Source organism: Pan troglodytes, chromosome 13, assembly GCF_028858775.2.
Source record: "Pan troglodytes isolate AG18354 chromosome 13, NHGRI_mPanTro3-v2.0_pri, whole genome shotgun sequence".
Classification (NCBI taxonomy): Eukaryota; Metazoa; Chordata; class Mammalia; order Primates; family Hominidae; genus Pan; species Pan troglodytes.
In genome coordinates, this window is record NC_072411.2 from 60,143,634 (window position 1) to 60,165,983 (window position 22,350).

At 40.2% G+C, this 22,350-nt stretch overlaps 2 protein-coding genes across 7 annotated transcripts in view; one reads left to right on the plus strand and one right to left on the minus strand.

Annotated features, from left to right (window-relative positions):
* UPP2 (uridine phosphorylase 2) overlaps positions 1-19,267 on the plus strand; it is a 44,622-nt gene extending 25,355 nt beyond the window's left edge. The window contains exons 7-9 of one of the 6 annotated variants that reach the window (XR_678443.5): positions 7,573-7,750; positions 9,235-9,321; positions 14,928-19,267. Coding sequence is in view for 3 of the 6 variants with exons in the window: in XM_009443523.5 (XP_009441798.2) it covers positions 7,573-7,715 (143 nt within the window). In the remaining 3 variants the exon portion in view is untranslated. Of the gene's footprint in view, positions 1-789; positions 861-7,572; positions 8,796-9,234; positions 11,885-14,927 lie in introns of those variants that run through there. The other 5 variants (XM_009443527.5, XM_009443523.5, XR_678442.5 and 2 more) reach the window with 5 other exon arrangements.
* Positions 12,033-22,350, minus strand: part of CCDC148 (coiled-coil domain containing 148) — a 320,462-nt gene continuing 310,144 nt past the window's right edge. Inside the window, exon 16 of the mRNA XM_063791234.1 lies at positions 12,033-13,676. Within this exon, the coding sequence (XP_063647304.1) occupies positions 13,668-13,676 (9 nt within the window). The 3' untranslated portion in view covers positions 12,033-13,667. The remainder of the gene's footprint in view (positions 13,677-22,350) is intronic.

The following is a 22,350-nucleotide window of genomic DNA, read 5'->3' on the forward strand; positions in this document are numbered from 1 at the left end:
AAAAAAGTCTTGCATGACTACCCACACTCACTCACTCACAATGGTGTCATTCTATTTCATTTATCTGCATCACATTTACCACTACTGACTATATTTCCAGTCTGTTTATATGTTAACTTATATATTATTTCATGCATATTAGCACATAAAGGCATATATTGATTATTTCTCTCCATTACAATATAAGTACCGTAAGAACAGGGACCTTGTTTGTCATTGCTGTATCCCCAGTACTTAGAATAATGCCTGCCATATGGGCTTTCAATATTTACTGAACGAGTGAATGAAAAAAAAAAAGGGCCACTAGACTCTTTTTGACCATGGAAAATGGCCATTGCAAACTTTAACCTTTATTCCCCAGTCATATAAGTGGCTTAGAATTGTCTAAAGGACTTAGGAGTATCTCCTAACTGTCCACAAAGGGGGAAATAAAGCCTTAAAGTCAAGCCTCCCTTTGCTCTAAGGTCTATACAAATATTTATTTTGCTAGATCTACAACCTCTGGGTCTGTCAACATTTGATAGGTGGACAAACTACCTATAATAAGGCCACTGACACCCAGAAGTCACTGTTGCTATCCTGATCTCATTATCTTAGAAAAGAGAGTTGGGAATCCAATGCTGTTTTAACAAAGATTCAGGTGAAGGGAAATAGTGGAATTCACCCAATTATTCCAAAGCTAAATTTTCAGCATAATGTAAACCTGTTCAATGGAAGCACTGTGCAATGCTCAATAAATGCATTCTCCTATCACTTTATAATATGCACATATCTGTGTCTCTCTTAAAGCAAAATCTACTTTAATTAAGCCCCAAACATTCTGATGAAAGATGATAATCCTCTTGTACTGTGAACTTGTGGTAAGTATGTTTAACTTGTATTCATGTTTTAAAGACAGTGCTGCCTTTTGACACAGGCTTGCCTGACAATATAAGAAGCCTAATATTTGTCTAAGCTTAGGTTCTGCTTAAATCCTCTTCTATGTCTAGTTGTTTGCAGCACTCACAGTGGCTTTTCTTTAAAGAATTCAGTGTTATTTCCTCGGACAGACACTGGTAACTTAGGGAAATATTTAGTCTTTATAATATTACCTTAGTACAGTTCAATGAGAGGGAGCAGAATCTTGACTTTAATTCCATGTTTATATTCTTCTGCTGTTCCCAACAATGAAGGATATTGGACTCTGAGAACTGCATGAGGATCATTGATAAAGGTAAAAAGATACCACAAGGATTAAAGGTTATAATCAGTTTGGAGCTAGAGTATTTCTTAACCCTAAAATGGAGATAAATCCAGATTTTGAAAAATCTTTAGGCCAGGGTACAAGGAGACCAATTGCAGGGCTCTTCACCTTTACAAGAGAAAAACTTCATTCTGTATATATTCTACATGACTGTAGCTCAGGGAGGTTAAATAACTTTCCCACCTTCTCAGAGCTGGGAAACAGGTGAGCTGGACTTTGAACCCAGCTCTGCTGACTCAGGCCGCTTTGCACCCTGTCTGCCATTTCTTGCCAGCAGCCTCCGTGTGGAGACAACATGTTCATAGTCTCTGGACAGAAGAGCCAAAATGTGCACCACTAAAAGTCAATGCAGATTTTTCCATTTTAAGTGTGGTGAGCAGATAGTTGCACCACTGCCACAAGCAAACCCTAAGGGCTGAGCACATACCAATTGACTTAGTGATGGGATCAAATAAAACATTAAGCAGATAATTATTTTATAGTATGCAGAGCCCTCATTCTGCCAAGAAAATCAGTCATTGTAGCTGGAAAATCAGGTATAAATGGTACATAATTCACTTATTACTTTTACAGGGACAAGATTTTTACAAAGGTTTCTTTTTGCTTTTTCACATATTTTAATCAAGGTCAGTGTCTATAGTTTTGTTTGATTCATTTTAATTCCACCCTCCTAGCCTCTATTCTACTCTTCCCTTCCCACTGCCAACAACTCACACATTAGGGATCATTTAGGGCCATTGATTCCACCCTGTCTGTGGTTGTCATTATTTGTGGCCCTCCTCTCCCCTGCTATGACCCCAGGGAGGCTATCTGGATTCCCCTGGTGAGCCTCTCACCCCCACCTCCAGTAAGTACACAAGGCTCCATCGTCTACCTATCCTGTAGCATCTCTGGTTAACGGTCCCACATCTGGCAGAAGCTCAAGTCCTCGAGATTACATCTGGACCTCCTGGAGAAGACAGCAGGTTTTTGAACAAACCAAATCATGTGAGGCATGTAAGCTGAGGATGTGGACTTGCAAGAAGCCTTTGAGATCTAACCTGCTCCTTGCTCAGAGGATGAAATGAGGTCTAGAGAGTGTAATTGACCTGCCTGAGGAAACAGACTAAAACAGAGATGAATTAGAATAGACATCTCCTGTCTCCTGATCACCACTCTCTCCACTATTCCATAAGGTGCAAAAAAGTAATATATTCATCTATCGAAAGATGACCTGTACTGCCTCTATTTGAAAAAGCATTTGTGGCAGCTTTCAATGAAAGAGGAATGCATGATAATATAATTTAAACAGAGGTAAAAAAAAAAAATAGGAGGCATTTATTTAAGGAAATAGATAGGAAGGTTTTTTTTTTTTTTTTTTTTTTTTGAGACAAGGTCTCTGTCTGTAACTCAGATTGGAACACAGTGGTATGACCACAGCTCACTGCAGCCTCCACCTCTTGGGCTAAAGCCATCTTCCCACCTCAGCCTCCAGAGTAGCTGGGACCGCAGGTTCATACAAGCACGAATTTGTGTGTGTATGGGTTTTTGTTGTTGTGGTTGTTGTTGTTTTTGCAAAGTCGAGGTCTCACTTTGTTGCTCAGGCTGTCTTGAACTCCTAGGGTTCAAGCAATCCTCGTGCCTCACCCTCCCAAAATGCTGGAATTACAGGCATGAGCCACTGTGTCTGGCTAGAAGTTCTCAGTATTAAAGAGGCCACCCAGGAGTACAATACTTAATTTAAACACTTAGATTGAGCTCTGAGTTTCCTGGAAGCCAAGCTGTAAACAAAAACACTGCATTTGGGAGGCCGAGACGGGCAAATCATGAAGTCAGGAGATCGAGACCATCCTGGCTAACATGGTGAAACCTTGTCTCTACTAAAAATACAAAAAAAAAAAAAAAATTAGCCAGTCATGGTGGTGGGCATCTGTAGTCCCAGCTACTCGGGAGGCTGAGGCAGGAGAATGGCATGAACCCAGGAGGCAGAGCTTGCAGTGAGCTGAGATTGCACCACTGCACTCCAGCCTGGGTGACAGAGCAAGACTCCGTCTCAAAAAAAAAAACAACAAAAAAAACCACTGTGCATTATACAGCCACCATTAGCTAATAAAAACATTTGCGGTTTGTCACAAAATCTTGATCCAAATGTTAAACTTAGATGAAATTATCAGCTATATTATAATGGGCAGTGTCGTTGATAGCACCTTTATAAAAGGTATGGGACAATTCTTCATAGGTATAATGAATTGGTTCTAATTCAGCATTGTTTGGGCACCCAAAGAACTGGGGTCCAGGTATGTACATTTGTGGTAATGATGATTCAAAGATAGAGTTTAAAGTCTTTGAAGCAGTCATTTTCAAATATTAATGTAAAAATAATTTAACTGGGAAGATGTTTTCATGCAGATTCACTGCGCTTTCCCAACACCCATCCCCAATTGTGATTTAGTATGTCTGGAATAAAGCCTAAGTATCTCTGATTCTGATGCAAGAGGCCAGTGGAGCACATTTTGAGAAACACGACTCTAGAAGAACAAATTGTTTCTATGTCTCTTACCATTGACCAGCCCCTTTGAATACAAATTTTCCCCACCTTGTTTTTAATAAGCAGCCAATAGCCTGAGATTAATGTTTCAGCGGAGATACAGGAAGTGCAAAGGCTCTGGATTGTTGATTAAGAAACATTTCCTGTGCTTTACATACCAGGCATATAGGGAGCAAAGGTAGTGTTTGCTTAATAAACTCAAACCCTTGAGGAGCAATGGGGGAGGGTATGAACATAACCAGGAAGAGGTAGAAGAAAGGCCAGGCTGGGAACTCCAAAGCCAATCTTTGCTGCTTTTCCTTTTTCCAAAGACCAGCCCTGTTTGACTTCTGCTGTGCAATGGGCATTTGTGCCCAGCCCTGCTATCTTTGCCCACTGTTCATGGGAAAACCTTGTTGAAAGTTCATTCTGAATCAGAGAGGTGGGGTTAAAGTGGTGGTCCATAGGGGTGCGTGGATTCCTAAGGATTCATGAGTGAATTTTCAGGGGTCCTGGGACCCCTGAAGTTATACACAAATATTTTGTGTGTATTGGCAGATGTGTATTTTTGTGCGAAAAGAGGTTCCAATTAGGACTTTCATCAGATTTTCAAAGCAGCCATAAATGTTCCCAAAGGGTTGACAATTACTGGGCAGTCCTAGTTCACCTCGGGGTGCATCCAAGCTCCATGTTCAGGTCTGTGTGTTCCCAGAACATTCTAGCCTCAGGTCAGTTCACTGACAATCTCCTTGGTGGCAGCTGGGTCACTAAGTATCTCTTCCTCTCCAGCAGCCACCCTCCCTGCCTAATCTGAGGATTATGCTAGCAAAGCTGTCAGGCTTAATTTCAGCAAATTGTTTTGGGTAATTAGTCCCTTTTAATTGCTCATGGAAATAGTAATTTTAAGTGACAAGATTATTATATGCTGCTCGCTAGTGGATTCTCCAGGGTCAAGAAAACACCACTGAGATTGCTATAACCTGTTCTTTTCTATCTTTGGCATTCCTCTTGAAATCCAGAAAAGACATTCAGTAAAGTCGGTTCCCACTCTGTAAAAAGTATAGAGCACTGGTTTCCTTTTATCCTTCTGCCAAAGTGAAGGATTAGAGAAGGACTTTCAACTTTTCTGTGCGACTGCCAGCCCATGTCAGGCTTCACAGATTTGCTGATCATTAACTTGAAAAGCTGTGGGAAGTTTCTAGCTCTTCCATTTGCTTGTTTACCTGTACAGCCAAGTTGCTTTACAACTGACTGAGTTTTGAATAAATAGGGTCCTAGGTGATGAAATATTTGCCGCAGCTCAAGTTGAATATTTTCATTGCTTTTCACGTCACTGAACAAGAGGGTCAGTCTGACCGATGGGTCAGTATAAGCGATAGGGCAGGATTGCCTAATGGTTCACCATGTGCTAGCTCAGGGGAGGAGTGGATGGAAGGTAGAGAACTCTTCTCTCATCAGTTTAGGAAGCTAGGAGTTGATTGGCTCTGACCAGCTGTGTAATTCTGGGCCATTTGGTTGATCTTTCTAAGCCCTCATTTAATCATCTGTCGAAAGGGGACAAAAATAATCCTAGCTCAAGGAATAGCTGTAAAGGATTAAGTGATATCATAAATGCTTGGCATGTAGCAATAACTAAGTCAAACAAAAAAGATACATGGATTGGAGAAATGTGGAGAAACGCATGGAGAAAACATTTCTAAACTGATACATCTGATAAGAGGTAATATACAGAATATACAAGGAACTCAAACAACTCAATAGCAAGAAAACAAATTAAGAAATGGGCAAAGGATCTGAATAGGTTCTAAAAGAAGACATACAAAAGGCCAACAGATATATTTTAAAAAACGCTCAACCTCACTAGTCATCAGGGAAATGCAAATTAAAACAATGGCGAGGTGTCGCTTCACACCTGCTAGAATGGCCATAATCAAAAAAGACGAAAGATAAAAGTGTTGGCAGGATGTGGAGAAAAGAGAACCCTTGAATACTGTTGATGGGAATGTAAATTAGTACATCAATTATGAAAAACAGTATGGTGGTTCTTCAAAAAACTAAGAATTCCCATATAAGCTAGCAATCCCACCTCTGGTACATATCTGAAGGAATTGGTATCAGTGTGCTGTAAACAGACATCTGCTCTCCCAAGTTTGTTGCGGCATTATTCACAACAGCCAAGATATGGAATCAACCAAGTGTCCATCAACAGATGAATAGACTTTTAAAATGTGGTATATATACACAATGAAATACTGCTTAGCCTTTAAAAAGAAGGAAATTCTCTCATTTGCAACAACATGGATGAATTTGGAGGCCATTTTGTTAAGTGAAATAAGCCAGGCACAGATAGACAAATACTGTATGATTTTACTTATATGTGGAATCTAGAAAAATCAAACTCATGGAAGTAGAGAGTAGAATGGTGGTTACCAGAGTATAGGGGAGCAGGATGGGGAATGGAGAGAAACTGGTCGAAGGGTGCAAAATTTCAGTTACAAGGAGGATTAAGCTCGAGAGATCTATTGCATAGCATAGTGATGACAGTTTGTAATAACGTATACTGAAAAATCTTTAAGAGAGTAGATTTTAATTGTTTTCACCACAAAAATGCAAGTATAAGAGATGATAGATATGTGAATTAGGCTAATTTAATCATTTCACAATGTATACATATATCAAAACATCACATTGTACCTCATAATTATATATAATTACTATTTGTCATTTAAAAATAAAGATAGCATGTACTATTATAATTACAGTATACTACTTCTTCCCAAATCTAGATCTTACAAAGAAGTCTGGAGTAGCAGAGAGGTCAAAGAAATAAACACTACCCTCATGCCCAACTCTCTCCATGCCTTCCAAGTTTGTTAATACAGACACATCCAATCCAATCACATATGTACTGAAATCCTTTTTTAAATGATGCAGATTCAGATGGAGATTATTACACCGTTAGCAATTCAAAGTGGCTAACACTGATTTCAATGTGGGTAACCACATTCCTTGAAATCAAAGATTTGATATGAAACTGACAATAAAGAATTCATATGGAACTCAATTTTTCTTGCTGATGAAACCAAAGACATTGCCCTTGTGACAACTTTTCAAAAATAAGAGTTTCATTTTTTAAAAAAGACTTTTGTTTTTTTTCCTCCAGTTTCCTATAAGATTTCATTCTCATTCTTTAGAAATCAAATGCTAATACATTTCCTCTTTCATGGTGCTGCTTCTTACATTTAAGCATTTCATATCATGTTTTTTCCTCTCAAATTTCATGAGGGCCAGTACTCACCTTTATTGGTATTTCCTGAGGTCAGCGTTCTATATCTCTTCTGTATTTACTTTTTTCTTCAGCAAGGGCTGCAATGCAGCAGGCAAACTCAACCATTGCACCAAGGAGAAAAATGTCACCTTGGGAATTACGGCTAGTTCTCCAGTTATATCCTCCCGTAAAAGACCCTCCTCTAAGAACTGGAAATAGGATAGAAAGCAGGAGATGGCATATCTCAGACTGCAAAGCTTTCTCTTTTATCTTGAACATGATGCTTTCCTGAGCCTTAATCTAGTCAGTTGTGGAGGAAAAGAGGAAGGAGGAGTGTTCACAACAATTTTAGTTAACTTATTTAAATGAAGTGTTTGGTGGGATTCCACAAAAATATGGAAGACCAGAAGGTTCAGTAGGTTGCATCTACATTACAACAACAACAACAAAAATACACAAAAGTACATGTGCTAGGGATGCTGGTGTGTTTGGCTAATGCTTCTATAGAAAAGATGAACCCATTCATTCCACCAGTTGTGCTAATTGCTCTTCTAGCTGCTGTGGTCTGTGTGACACTTCTCGACAGACTCGACTGTGATCAGATCAACTTGCCTCATGATGTCCTGGTGGAGTACCAGCAACGGCCTCAGCTCCTAATCTCCAACTTCATCAGACGGCGGCTTGGACTTTGTGACTAGACGTCCTAACTGGGCAGCCCAACCCTCCCCTGCAAGTTTGTAGCTCAAGTTGTAATGTGAAAGTCATATTTTATTTGTGGCATTTTTATATAGTTCTCATCCACATGCTAAATGGAAAGACTTTATGAAATCCTTCTCTCTTAAAAAGGAATTTATTGTAAAAGAATACTCACACTAAATTAAATTCAAATTTCATTTTAGAATAAGTTAACTAAATCAGTCTAATAATTAAAATTTTAAAACTCCTGGATTATGACATTTGGAGTTTCATATGCAGCATTAATTAAGCTCACATCAAAATAGACCAGCCATTTGCAGATAGTTACCAGTCACTCTGTTTCTGAAACCAATCCAGAAATTCATGTTAGAACATTGTCAGGCACTTCTAGGTATTGGACAAGTGACAGAAACTGATCATCCATACTCAAAATATTTACAGAAAAAAGTGTCAGTGAAATGTAGGTCTATATGGAAAAGTTACCATTAGGAAAATATGGCCATACTGCTTTTTTACCCCTGCACAATTTCAGTGCATCACAGAATAGGATTCGAGATTTACATATGCCTGTTTGTGATTTTATCTCAGAATATAACAACTCTGGATTACATTTTCCTCTCAACTGAAAACCCTCAGTAATGCAAAGAAAGGCCTTCCTTTTTCTTCAGAATCACAAGTGACTAAATTGCCTTCTAGCCATTTTTTCTTGTAAAAAAAAGTGTTTTGAGGAGGCTGTATTTTTTATTCCATTTCAATATTAACCAAATAGGCTGAGAAATTCATATCAATTGAATTAAGACTTGAGTTCAAGATGTTAAAGGAATCCTTTTGTATGACTTGTCCAGACCGGCCTATTGCCCTACCCGTTTGATTCTCTGGGAGGCATGGTGCTCCTCCTGGCTGCACATGCTCTCTGTGAACTGACCGCATCTTGGGTTCTTCTCAATTTGACAAACTTGGGAGTCGGAATGACTGGATGGGGGATGGGTAGAGGATGACTGGCACACTTGTATAGTATGTAATGTTGTGTACATATTATTTATATGGTTTTGGCTCAAATAAAGTTTAATTCCAACACAGTACAGATTATTTGGGTCCCGGAGCCATTGTCACACGTGACCGAATGGAGGCTTGGGGCAGGAAATAGGTCCTAGGCTGGTTGAGTCTGAATTGGCTTGCTCCTGGGTGGGGAATGGCTTTCTCTTTCGAGCAATGACAATAAACAAGGTATTTATCATCACCAATAAACAATCCCCCAAGAGGTACATTGGTTTGTGAACTTCTTTTTGGCACTAGAGACACGTTAAGTGCCGTTTTTAGGGTATCTCCATAATTGACCATCAAATTCAAAGACGAGAGCTAAAAGCAAGCTAGAATAGCATTGCCATCATTTTCTGATGGGATTTTTACTTTGTTTCATATTTTTTTAGACCGTGTAGTGAAAACCACCTCAGAGAGGCTTCAGTGTGAACTTTTATCTGCCTGCTCCTGGACAATCTTTTTTTTTTTTTTTTTTTACAGGGAGAAGGAGAGGCTATGAGAGGGAGAAGAATGAAATAATTACAGTTAATCTTCTCTTCAACTCCTGCAAGGAGTGTGTGTGCACAGGTGCGTGCATGCATGCATTTATGTCTGTGTCTTCCTCACTGGTATTTCCTATCTCAGTAAACCATATCGCTTGCACAAGCCAGAAACCTGGGAAACCCCTGTGATGATTCTTTCTCCTTAATTTCCACAGCCAGTCAATCACTAAGTCTTATTAATTGATCCTCCTAAATATTTCCCCAGTCTGTTCATTTCCTTCCATCTTTTTGGCACCCATCCTAGTCCAGGCCACCATGATCTCTCCTCCAGATCACTGAGGAAGCCTCGCTCCTGATCACCCTGCCTCCATTCTTGAAGTTTGATCGGGTTATTTTCCTGCTTCAAAGCCTTCACATTGGTCTTAGAATGAAGACCAAAGCCCTCTGTGCAGCTTAGGCATTCCTGACTTGGCCCAGCTTGGTAGCCCAGCTCACCTCACCCACTTCTTCCCCTTCTGTCTGCCCTCAAGGCACATCACCCTTGGTCCTTCAGTCTTACCCAAGGCACAAATTCACAAAGGCACAATCCCTTGGAAAGGACTGCCAACAGATCCATCCAGTGGGGGTGCTTAGCTGCGGGAACAAGTGGGACTGAGATCCACCCTGTCCAGCTAGCTGTGAGACCTGGACAGGGTGAATCTCAGTCTACCCTGAGCCACATTGACTGAGAGGGTCCTTTTCCTGATTTATACAATGGTGTTATATGGGATAGTGGGAACTCTTAGTGCCAATGTCCCTTCCCATTTCAGAGCCTTTTGCTGTCTACTCTCCCTGAAGGGCCCTCGCTTAACTCATGCTCATGGTTTAAATCTCAACTCAGAGATCCCTTCCCTTAGAAAGTCTTTCTAATCCTCAAACCAGATTCCTTCCATGCTCACCTGTAGTCCCCCTCCACAGCCCCCTCGACTACTTCTTCAAAGTATGCAGCTTGCAACTATGTCATGATTGGGGTCATTATTTAATTAATGCCTACTGTCTACACTATAAGGTTCTGGAGAACAAAGGCTGCACATATTTTATTTGCTTCTATCACTTCAAGCACCTGAAACAGTACCAGACACATACTAGGCACTCAATAAATACTTGTCAAGTGAAGAATGAATCCTTTTCACAGCATTTCCCTTGTAAACTCTCACTATATTCTCACAATCTTTGCAAGACTCATACTTTCCTTATTCAGTCCTGGTCAGCACAGCTCTCCCTGGCTGTTCCTCCCACTATATCTCACTCTGTGGGGAGGAAAGTCCTCTGTACCGTCAGTGTATATCTGTGGCAGTGTCTAGAACCTCTTGTTTTCTCATATACACACAGCTTTCCCCTCTGTCAAAACCAAGCCCCAAATTCACCTCCTTTGGGGAGGTCTCCAACTTCAATTTTCCCTCAAGTTATCACTTCTTCCCTCCTTCCTTTAGAACTAGATTTGCACTGGGAAGACAGGAATTTGTTCTCATGCAGATGCCGTATTGAGAACATTTATCCTTTTTCATGTTCCTGGGCTGCCTTCATTTGGGAGGCTCACATTTCCTTTGTACTCTTAGCGTGTCATAGAGTTTTGTTCTCTACAGGTATCTTCTGACTGCTTACCTATGCACGCTCTAGGTCTGGGCATCGGCTTTTTACCTCACCTGTAACACGCTTCCCTACTCATTCTCTCTTGCCCTCTTTGAACACCCTTCAAGAAGCAGATTGGCCTGCAAAAACCCTCTTCTTGTCATTTCTATGTATATTTGTGTACATTTTTTGTATGTTTCTTCCTTTGTTCATTCATTCATTATAAATATATATTCCTCCTTCTTCCCCAGTAGAATCTGAGACAGCTTACAAGGTTGAATAACAGCACATCAAGATAGTATAAGTTAGAACTAACTGGGCAAGAAAAGGAAAAGCAAAGGGAAGGGGCATCAACTGGTACAAGCCTGAAGCTTCTGCTCCTGTGCATTCCATAGAGTCTGTGCATCAGCAGAACGTGGGCTCTGAATTGGCTTGGGGCCAGCTAGTGGTTGCCTCATAAAGAGAACAAATTTACAGCATCTCTAAAATAAAAATGCAAACTAATGATCAGGAGAAGAACAACTAGTCCTGATTCTAAGAGGCCACAGTGTGTAGAGATGAGTGTGGATCTCAGACCGCCTGGGTGTGGAGTTTGGGGGATGAGCCCCAGTTGGGCGTCAGTGTGTTCATTCCAGGACACTGCCCTGAGGTTCTCAACATGGGTGCATACTAGGATCACCAGGGAAGCCTTTTGAAAACACTGTTCAGAGGTCCACCTCAGACCAATTCAACAAGAATCTCTGGGAGTGGGACTGGGAAGCTCTATTTTTTATTTTGCAGCCTAAGTTGAGAGTTACCAATTTAGAAGAATGGACAGTCTGTGACTCTGGCATGTGCTCTTCCAGCTGAACTTCTAAAACTCTTTAGGCCTTGTCTCCACCGGAATAGTTATATAGAGATCAAGTTCTTTTACTTGACTCACTCCTCGATGCTAGCAACAGTATCTTACTCATTTTATATTCCAGCAACTTGCACAGTGCCTGGCACATAGTAAGACTGAAAGGATTTTACATTTATATATATATATATATATATATAATATATGAAACAGTTTATAATTTATATAACATATGTGATATATTAAAAATTATATATAATTAATTATAATGATGTAATTATATACTATACATTATATATTAATAAAATAATTCATTCAATCTTACTATGTATGTGTATATATATTCATACATGTACACATGTACACACACATATTTGCTGGTATGTATAAAATTATATACAAAAACATACAAAAAACTAAAACACCCCAATGAAAGATGAAACAAAAATGAACAAAATCACAAAAATAAATAACAAAAAATAGCTGACTACCTCTCAGGGTAATTTTATCCAAATGTTATCACCTGAACAAGTCTTCAGATCGACATGTATATATTAGTCAGTATAATTTGCTTTTGTATTCCATTTTCATTCCCAAACATCAGCACAGGAAACAGTTAAGTTTAATCATTGCTTAGAAAAACTCAATCTGTAATCCAAAATACACAAAATAACGTTTTTGACTTATTTTTATCAGCTATAGAATGTTACCTAATGTGTTGCATCCTGTAGAGGCTTCATACAGGATGTAAACTATCAACTTCAGGAATATAATAGTTTGAATTTTATTTATTCCTTTTACAAACACAGTTTTAACATTTGGGATTCATTTTGGAGACCCCTGATAAAATCTATGAACCCGATCTTCAGGAAAACACACATTCATACACATGCCCCCAAATCTGCATACAATTTCATGGGTTTGTGCACCTTCCTTAGGTCAGGTTGTGGCAGGACACCTGTGTCCTCTAGCAAAGGCCATAGCTCCTGTGGGTGGCCCTTGCCACACTTCTGTCCTCCCTGGGTTCTGGTAATTGCCCTGCTTCAGCCCTCTCGGATCAGGGCTGGTAACAGTTGTTTCCAGCTGCATCATCCTTTGTTGCTCCCTAAATCCTGCCCACCCCTTGTAAACAGTCCCTTCAGTAAGTTCTCTCGGTTCCCTGTTTAATTATGCCATCTGGTTCCTGCTGAGACCCAGTAATACAGCCTCCAAAATACATCTGGGGACCAAAACCATTTTGAAAATCACTGACTTAAGGAACTGAAGTCATTCTATATGACGATCTTTCAATTATACATTTTTTAAATTGCAAAACAGAAGCTAATTCTTTAATTGGTAAAATACTTTTAAAAATATAATCTTCTGTAAAAGAATGTATTCTTTTATTTAGAGATTCTCGTGAACTCTCCAGGGCCTGCAGCTTGAGAAACATGGTGCTCAACTTATTTTCCTAGCTGGCTGTTGGGCATCACATGTATGATAGAATTGAAAACTTGAGTAAAAGACAGATTAATGGCCTCTACTGTTTGCCTCCAAGCTACAAGTCCTGTCATCCTGTCATGGAAGGAAATTAAAATTGTCTGATACATACTGAGTTTCATAAAGCCACACTGTTCCTCTCCAGGATCCTGTGTGCCTCTAGATGTCTATACCATAGATTTTTTTTTTTTTTTTTTTTTTGAGGATTTGATCAACAATCTTCACCTCAGGGTTGGAGCTATGTAAACTAATCTTTAATTGTTAAGATCTCCCTTTGTTCCTTTTAAAAATAAATGAATTATACATGTTTTTTTCTTTCGCAATCCTCCAGGACTTTCTCTGTCTTTTAATGATCCTAAAACTATAGCCAGTGACTCTGCAAACCACTGTCTCCTAAAATGAATAACTGGAAAAAAACTTACCATTTGCAGTCTGCTTCGTTATTCACTTCTCAATGATTTTCTCAATTTCTGATTTGTTTTTTCACTCCTCCCAAACAGAAGTCATTGAATCTAGAATCAATTTAACATTCGTTTTTCTAAAAAACTGAGCAAAGCAGTTTTCACTTGAGAACAAGAGCCATTAAACCACTTTTTCCCCTTGAAACATTAAGCCTGATTTAAATATTATTTGTTATTAGTATAAAGTAGTTTAGAAATTCATTAGGCAAACAACTTAGACCAGTATCATATTTTGCAGAGGACTGGTCTAGAATTACCCTACCAAAAAGTAGTAATTTAGGGTTGTGTCTATTTTTCTAAATTTCTAATATTCTTGGAAAAGCTATTCCACGTATAGTAGCTTAATTGTTAACACCGTGAAGCACTGTGGATGTTCCAAGGTTACAGACATTATCTGGGTCATCGGATTTTGCCCATTCCTTGTTAAAACAGGAAGATGGATCTTTAAAAATCTAGATACTTTTCATATCCAAATCAACTTATTTTTTCATTTGAGTTCAAGTTTGTACATTTCCTACCAGCATTCCAACCAACAAAAACCAATGATGAAATGAAATAAAATGTCACCCAGGTTCCACTTACTCTAGGTAAATGATCAGCAGTGACCACCAGCCCTCCACTCAGATCTGTTTCCTACACTTCACAGTCCTACTTTCAGTGCTATCTTCTTCCTTCCACTAGGACCCCAGAGGACTCACCTCCTAAAGAGCCAGTCCAAAGTTTGTTTAAGGCTACAATGCTATGAACTCACTCCAAGTAAACAAGCAAATGACAGAACAAATATATTTATAAAGAATCTACTTTCTGTAAGTCACAAGACTAGGTGTTATGAGAGAACAAGATACAGCCAGCTCCATTAAGCAATTTGCAACCTAGTAAGTTCAAGGCACTAAGACAAATGTGTGAATGACTAGAACTCAAAGGATAATCTGATAGACTCCAAAAAATAGGTAGACATACAAGTGTTTTGAGAGGTTAAACAAAGAAAATGATACTATGGAGCTGAGAGGGTTTGAAAGGGTTTCTTGGCTAAGGTGGATATTCGAGATGAGCTTTACTTAAGGGTATTTTGATAGAGGTTCTAGCGGAGGTGTTGTCACTAAAAGGAAAAGCATTAAGAAAAAATGAGGAAAAGACAGGACATATGACTAGAATGGTGAAGAATCCTGGTTGGCTGAATCTGGAAATGTATTTTGGGAGTCTATTAGGTAGGGTCCTAAAAGTCAGGTTAAGAAGATGGGACCATATTGGCCAGGCAATGGGAAGTTGTTCAAAAGTGTAAAAGCACTGGTTCTTTTTCAGATAAAGATCACTAAGAAGAAACACCTGGATGTAGATGACCAATACTTGATCGGCTACATTTCACAATTTCCAAGGTGGTGGTGGGTGGTCGGGGGAGATGGATTAAAGATAAGATGAGGCCTCCAAAGACACTATTTGCTTGTTAGTCAGTTCCCTTACTTGTGAAGGTCAGTGGCTTCAAATTTTTACCTAAAAAGTCAAGCCGCTTACATATTTCAGAATAAAAATTGCCTTTTCACGTGAAAGATCATGTGCTTCCAAAGTCTTCTTATGTTAAAAGGCTAAGGAGAGTTCAAATATGACACAGCCTGAATAGAGGCTGTGGGAGACAGTGGTGTTGAAATGACTGATGAGTGAGAGATGTCAGTGATGATCTGAGCATCTATGCAGATAAAACCTTTTACGGTTTTGTGGCTAATAAAAAATTAGTTTTTCCAAAAAAAATGTATAAAATTTAATTCATTAAAAAGTAAAGTCTCAGTGAAATTCTGATACATGCTACAACATGGATAAACCTCAGGATATTATGCTAAATGAAATACTACACACATACAGATAAATATTGTACGATTTCACTTATATGAGGTACTTAGAGTAGACAAATTCACAGAGAAAGAAAGTAGGATACTGGTTACCAGGGGCTGAGAAAAAGAGGAAGTGGGATTCATTGTTTTATGAGCACAGAGTTTCAGTTTGGGATGATGAAAAAGTTCTGAAGGTGGATAATGGTGATAGTTGCACAATAACGTGAATGTATTTAATGCTACTGAACTGTACATGCAAAAGTGTTAAAATGATAAATGTTATGTAAGTTTCACTATCACAAAAATGTAAAGGCTCAGTGAGGTCTATTTTGTGGTTTTTATAATAACACATTCTAATTTGCTAATTTTATTAATTTACTCATTGCTGATACTCATGACTGCTGGTTGGCATTTCTACGTGGGCTTCTCTGATCTACAGGAGTTAAGTGGCTCTAAGAAGGTTCTGTGGTGAGTGATGAGTCACTCAGCAAAGGAGTTGAGTATGGTAATGGCTACCAGCAGGGAGACCGTGTAGCCCCATGTTCTTATCTCCAATATAAGACTGTATCTGCCAAGAAGTCCTAAATCTTTGAATCCGGCAGTTCAGGCATTCTTGCTCAAGACAGCATAGCTGACTGAAGTTATTTTTAAAGCACAGTTTATCAGACTCAGGAATGCAGTGAGAAGATATGACTGACACATCAATAGCTATCAGAAAGAATGATTAAATCTAAAATACTAGAGAGAAGAGAAGAAGGTAGACACACCAGGGAGTATTTCTACAGGATCAAAGGCTGTGAATTTAAAATGGAATTTTCCTGCATCAATCCAATAGGCATTACCCTGGGTATAAATACTCTGGTGTCTCAATAACGGAAGAACAACTAATAAGTTAATTTATCTTTTCAGGTTGTCATAGCATACATGGGACTCTGTGGGGTCAAAATATGTTGCTAGAGAAAGACAGAAATTATCATGAAGTGAAGGGAAATAATAAGAAAAAAATGAAAGGAAATATTGAGAGGGAAGGGAGACTAGTAAGCAAGGAGAACAGTTGTGGAAGGATATTATAAGAAGAAGTTTACTGGGGGTTCTGCAAGAGGGAGAGCTATTATACCCCAAGGCATTGCAAACATCTACAAAGGCTGCATGAAGTATTTTGGGAAGAGAATCAAAACATGCTAGAAAAAAAGAGAAAACTTAAAGCCAGGGTTGTGACCTGGGCTTACAGCTGATACCAAACATGAAGGCTAAGGTTTAAAGCTCATGTAGACATGAGGCCTCATGTCAGGTGAGGTGGATATTGGAACTAATACCCAGCTGAAGAAATCCTCCCACCTACACAGGAGATTCTAGTGAATCTAGTTTGTCTCTGTTTAACAAGCAACAGGAAAAAAATACAATTCCCTAAGAAAGTCAAACTCCATGCCTGAGTCTGGCTTGGAATTTGAATTTATTTCAGGAACTCCCATTTTAAAAGATATACAGAAAATTGGGTCATGGAACAGAGACACCCCTGGTGCTCCTAGCATAATAAATGCAAAACCACATGGGGAAGCAGACACACCCAGGTGACACATGATTCTCACAAAATAGCCAGCCTCGTTGAAGATAAGCTCATGATAGAAAGTCACAGAATAAGCAAGTAACAATATTTGTGTGAGGCACAGTCAACAGGAGGATTAGACCCAAGAATGTGACTAGAATTGGGCCTTAAAGAAAGCAACTGTCATATAATAGCTTTAAAATCATCAAAGCTATACCAGAAGTAACTAAAACACAAGAATAAAAAATGTGAAAAGACATGTGAGGATCATGGCGGACGCGAGGCAAGACTAGATTGCAGCTCCGACTGGGACAGACAGAGGTGTGTGGAGGCTCGCATCGTGAATTTTTGCTCCACAACGACTGCAGGAATAAATCAGAAAACTTCCGAGGACCCACAACCCCCCTGAAGAAAGCAGATTGCTCCTGCAGGGCCGGGGAGACAACCCAAATACTCTGCGTGCCCAAACTGGAAGTAGGAAAGGGAGATTGTCTGCCCCCAAACACACCTCCCCACTGGAGAAACTGAAGGCCTAGATTATGGGAGAAGATTTTGACCTTACCTGGAGCTGAGTAAATTTAGAAAGCCAGTGAAATACAGGGGTAGAGGAAGCAGTGGGAAAAGCCGTGGGAGCTCGCTGGGTCCCCTGGCAAGCTGTTTTTGCCTGGACTCACAGGGGCGCTTTGGGAGGATGGCCAAAGGTGCTGGGAAAAGGCCACAGGGAGAAGGAAATCTCCAGCTGAATTTTGTAACAATTTGAACTGACGGAGAAGTCTCCTGGCCAGAACTTGGGGCAGCGCGTCAATCTATCTGGTGTGCTGACTCCACAGGTGGGGGAACAAGGAAAGCCATAGTTGCTTTTGCAGCTGGGAGGCAGGTAGCTTGGGGCAAGTTCTCAGCTCACGTAGCTGAAGACAAAAGGCCTATACTCTTGGGAGTTCTGAGGCCCCGCCCACCACCTGTTACTCCTATCTTATCACAGCTGATGCTCTCTGGAAAGCACCACCTCCTGGCCAGAGGCCAACCAGCGCAAAACCCGTGCATTAAACCACCGAAGCTAAGAACCCCCCAGAGTCCATTTCACCCCTCTGCCACCTCCACTGGAACAGGTTGTTAGATATGAGTTCTAAATTTCTTTTCAAAGAATCAATATGTCAGTATGTTCAATTCTTTACCGTCTACTTTTAAACTTAACTTTCTCATAAAGCAACCTTTTTTGATTACCTGCTCCACCCTGACTCATTTCAGTTACCTGTTCCACCCTGACTCATTCCTATTACCTACTCCACCCTGACTCATTCTGATTACCTGCTGTGTCATAACCATTTTTCCCGCCAAACCACTCACCCCCGTCACTCTCTTTAAATTAGCCAGTCGGAATTAGTTTAGCTTGTGTGGTCTAACTCTAGCCAAGAGGGGAAGGACACAGCAGCAGGGGCCACGCGCGTCAGGGATAAGAACCCCTTCCCCTCCCTTGTCCAAGTGTGTACTCACCATTGCTTCATCTGTAAGGGTGCACACTTCTATAGAAGTACCTTGCCTTGCTGAGAATTAAAAAGAAAATTTTATATTCAAGTGCTATTTCTTTTGCAGCACCAAAACTTTATATATAACAAGGTGCTGGTATCCATGGCTGAGAGACCCAGGTGGTTCACATCATAGGACTCAGCAGACAACCCCCAGTACCAGCCAGGAGCCTGGTAGACTCACTAGGCGGCTAGATCCAAAAGACAGATAACAATCACTACAGCTTGGCTCTCAGGAAGCCACATCCATAGGAAAAGGGGGAAAGTACTACATCAAGGCAACACCCCGTGGGAAAAAAGAATCTGAACAACAGCCTTCAGCCCTAGGCCTTCCCTCTGACAGAGCCTACAATAGATGTATAGTAGTATTCATATATATGTATGAATACTACTCAGCCTTAAAAAGGAATGAATTAATAGCATTCGCAGCAACTTGGATGGGACTGGAGACTATTATTTTAAGTGAAGTAACTCAGGAATGGAAAACCAAACACCATATGTTCTCACTCATAAGTGGGAGGTGAGCTATGAGGATGCAAAGGCATAAGAATGACACAATGGACTTTGGGGACTCAGAGGGAAAGGGTGGGAAGTGGGTGAGGGATAAAAGACTACAAATAGAGTGCAGTGTATACTGCTCGGGTGATGAGTGGACCAAAATCTCACAGATCACCACTAAATAACTTACTGATGTAACCAAACACCTCCTGTTCCCCCAATAACCTATGGAAATAAAAAAATTAAAAAAAAAACTTTTTGAAAGAAATATGAAAAGACAAGTTTGCTTCGAATGATAATGTTAATGATGATGATGATGATGATGATGATAGCATAGCACTGACCACACACTCCACACTCTATTTTTGCAAATAACTCATTTAATCCTCATAACATTATAGTATTATTATTGTGTTATGAGGCATTATTATTTTCCCATTTTATAGTTGAGGAAACTAAAGGACAGTGAAGTTAAGTAACTTGCCCTGGGTCATAGATCTAATAAGTGACGGAATTGACATTTGCACAAGGGCATTCTTTATTTGGAGTACAGGGCCTTAAGCACTATACTAAATTAAGAACTAAGTCTATTTCCAAATGAAATTTCAAAAGAACTTCAGGATTCGAGAATTACAAAAATTAAAATGTTGGTAATTGTAAAGAAAATTCAGCAGGTAAGTTAAATAGATGGTTAGGCATAGTTGAAGAAAAAAGGCATGTATAATAATGTATAGTAGAACTGAAAAAAATCTAAGAACACAGTACAGAAAGACAGAAATGGCAAATATATAAGCAAAAGTAAGAAATCAAGAGAATAAAGTAAGAAGATCCAATATATTTCTCAAAATTCCAGAAGGAAAGAATAGAGAGAACAATAAAGAGGCAAAATTCAAAATAAAATGACTAAGAAATTTCCAAAGTTGGTAAAAGACATGCATATTCAAGAAGCACAGTATAAAGATATATCACAAGTGAATAAATGTAATAAGGCTGTCTAAGAAAACTAGGAGAAAATGTTAAAAGGAAGCAAAAAAGGAAAGACAGATTCCTTACGAAGGAGCAGTTAGATGGATAGCACATATCTCAATAGCAACCATAAACACTAGAAAATTCTAGATTATCTAGGTGATAATCTAGATCAGGACTCCTGCAGAGTCCTGAGGAAAAATATTGTTAACTTAGAATTCTATAAGCAGGTAGAATATCAACCAAGTGTGAGGACAAACTAAAAACATTTTTAAACAAATAAAAATGGAGAGAGTCCCCTACACTTAGGTTATTGATGAAAGAATAGCTAATTGAAGGATACACTTCAGGTAAAAAAATAATTGACTCAGATAGGAAAATAGGATGCAAGAAGAAATGGTGAGCAAAGGAATACAAAAATAATGACTGAAAAAAATAAATCTGAGGGATTAAAAATAAGTACTAAATAATATTAAAATGGAAATCTGAAATATAGAGTTGAAGGGTCCTAAGAGCCCACCATCGCTGGAGAGGAGAGGTTTGAAATAACATTAGACTTTATTACTTGTATATATTAAAATATAAGGCTGGAGGAGGGGGCAGAGCAAGATGGCCAAATAGAAGCCTCTAGCAATTATCCCCCCCCCACCACAGGAACACCAAATTGAACAACTATCCATACATAAAAGCACCTTCATAAGAACCAAAAACCAGGTGAGTGACCACAGCACCTAGTTTTAACATCATAAGAGGCACTAAAGAGGGCATGAAAGACAATCTTGAATTACCTACACCATCCCCTTCTCATCCCTCGGCAGTGGCTACATGATGCAGTGAGAGAATCTGGGCATCTGGGAGAGGAAGAGTGCAGAGATCATGGAACTTTACATTGGAACTCAGCGCTGTCCTGTTATAGTGGAAAACAACTTGGGGTAGAACTCAGCCGGTGCCCACAGAGGGAGCATTTAGACCAGCCCTAGCCAGAAGTGAATTGTCCATCCCAGTTGTCAGAACCTGAGTTCTGGCAAGCCTCACCACGACGGGCTAAAGTTCTCTAGAGTTCTAGGTAAACTTGAAAGGCAGTCTAGGCCACAAAGACTGCAATTCTTGGGCAAGTCCTGGTGCTGTGCTGGGCTGAGACCCAGTGGGCTTAAAGGGCATGTGACCTAGTGAGACACCAACTCGGACAGCCAAAGGAGTGCTTGCATCATCCCTCCCCTAGCTCCAGGCAGCACAGCTCACAGCTCCAGGAGAGACTCCTTCACTCTGCTTGAGGAGAGGAGAGAAAAGAGTAAAGAGGACTTTGTTTTGCAACTTGGATACCAGCTCAGCCACAGTATAATAGGGACCAAGCAAAGTTCTGAGGCCCCCATTCAGAACCTAGGTCCCAGATGACATTTCTAGACACCATAGGCCAGAAGGGAATCTGTTGCCTTGAAGAGAAAGATGCAGTTGCAGCAGGATTTATTACCTGCTGGCTAAGGGGCCCTTGGGCCTTGAATTATCAGCAGCAGTAGCCAGGCAATACTCACCACAGGCCTTGGGTGAGACTCAGAGATGTGCTGGCTTTAGGTGTGATCAAGCACATTCCCAGCTGTAGTGGCTATGGGGAGAGATTCCTTCTGCTTTAGAAAAGAAGAGGGAAGAGTAAAGGAAACTTTATCTTGCAGCTTGGTTACCAGCTCAGCTACAGTGGGATAGAGCACCAAGTGGGCTCCTGGAGTCCCCCAATTCCAGGTCTAGGTTCCTAGAAGGCATTTTTGGACCTGCCCTGGACCATAGGGAAGCCCACTTCTCTGAATGGAGACTCAGGACTGGCAGCATTCACCACAAACTGACAGAAGAGCCCTTGGGCCTTGAGTGAACATCAGCAGTAGCCAGGCAATACTCACCATAGATCTAGGGCACTTGTGGTTATGAGGAATCTTCTGCTTAAGAAAAGAGGAGGGAAGGCTGGGCATGATGGCTCATGCCTGTTATCCCAGCACTTTGGGAAGCTGAGGTAGGTGGATCACCTGAGGTCAGGAGTTTGAGACTAGCCTGACCAACAAGGTGAAACCCCGTCTGTACTAAAAATGCAAAAATTAGCCGAGTCTGGTGGCAGGTGCCTGTAGTCCCAGCTACTCAGGAGGCTGAGATAACAGAATTGCTTGAACCCAGGAAGCGAAGGTTGCAGTGAGCTGAGGTCGCACCACTTCACTCCAGCCTTGGCGAAAAAGAAAGAAAAGGGGAGGGAAGAGTGGGAAGGACTTTGTTTTGCAGCTTGGGTGCCAGTTCAGCCATAGTAGAATAGAGCACTGGGTACACATGTAAGGTTCTGAACTCCAGGCCCTGACTCCCAGATGGTACCTCTGGACCTACCT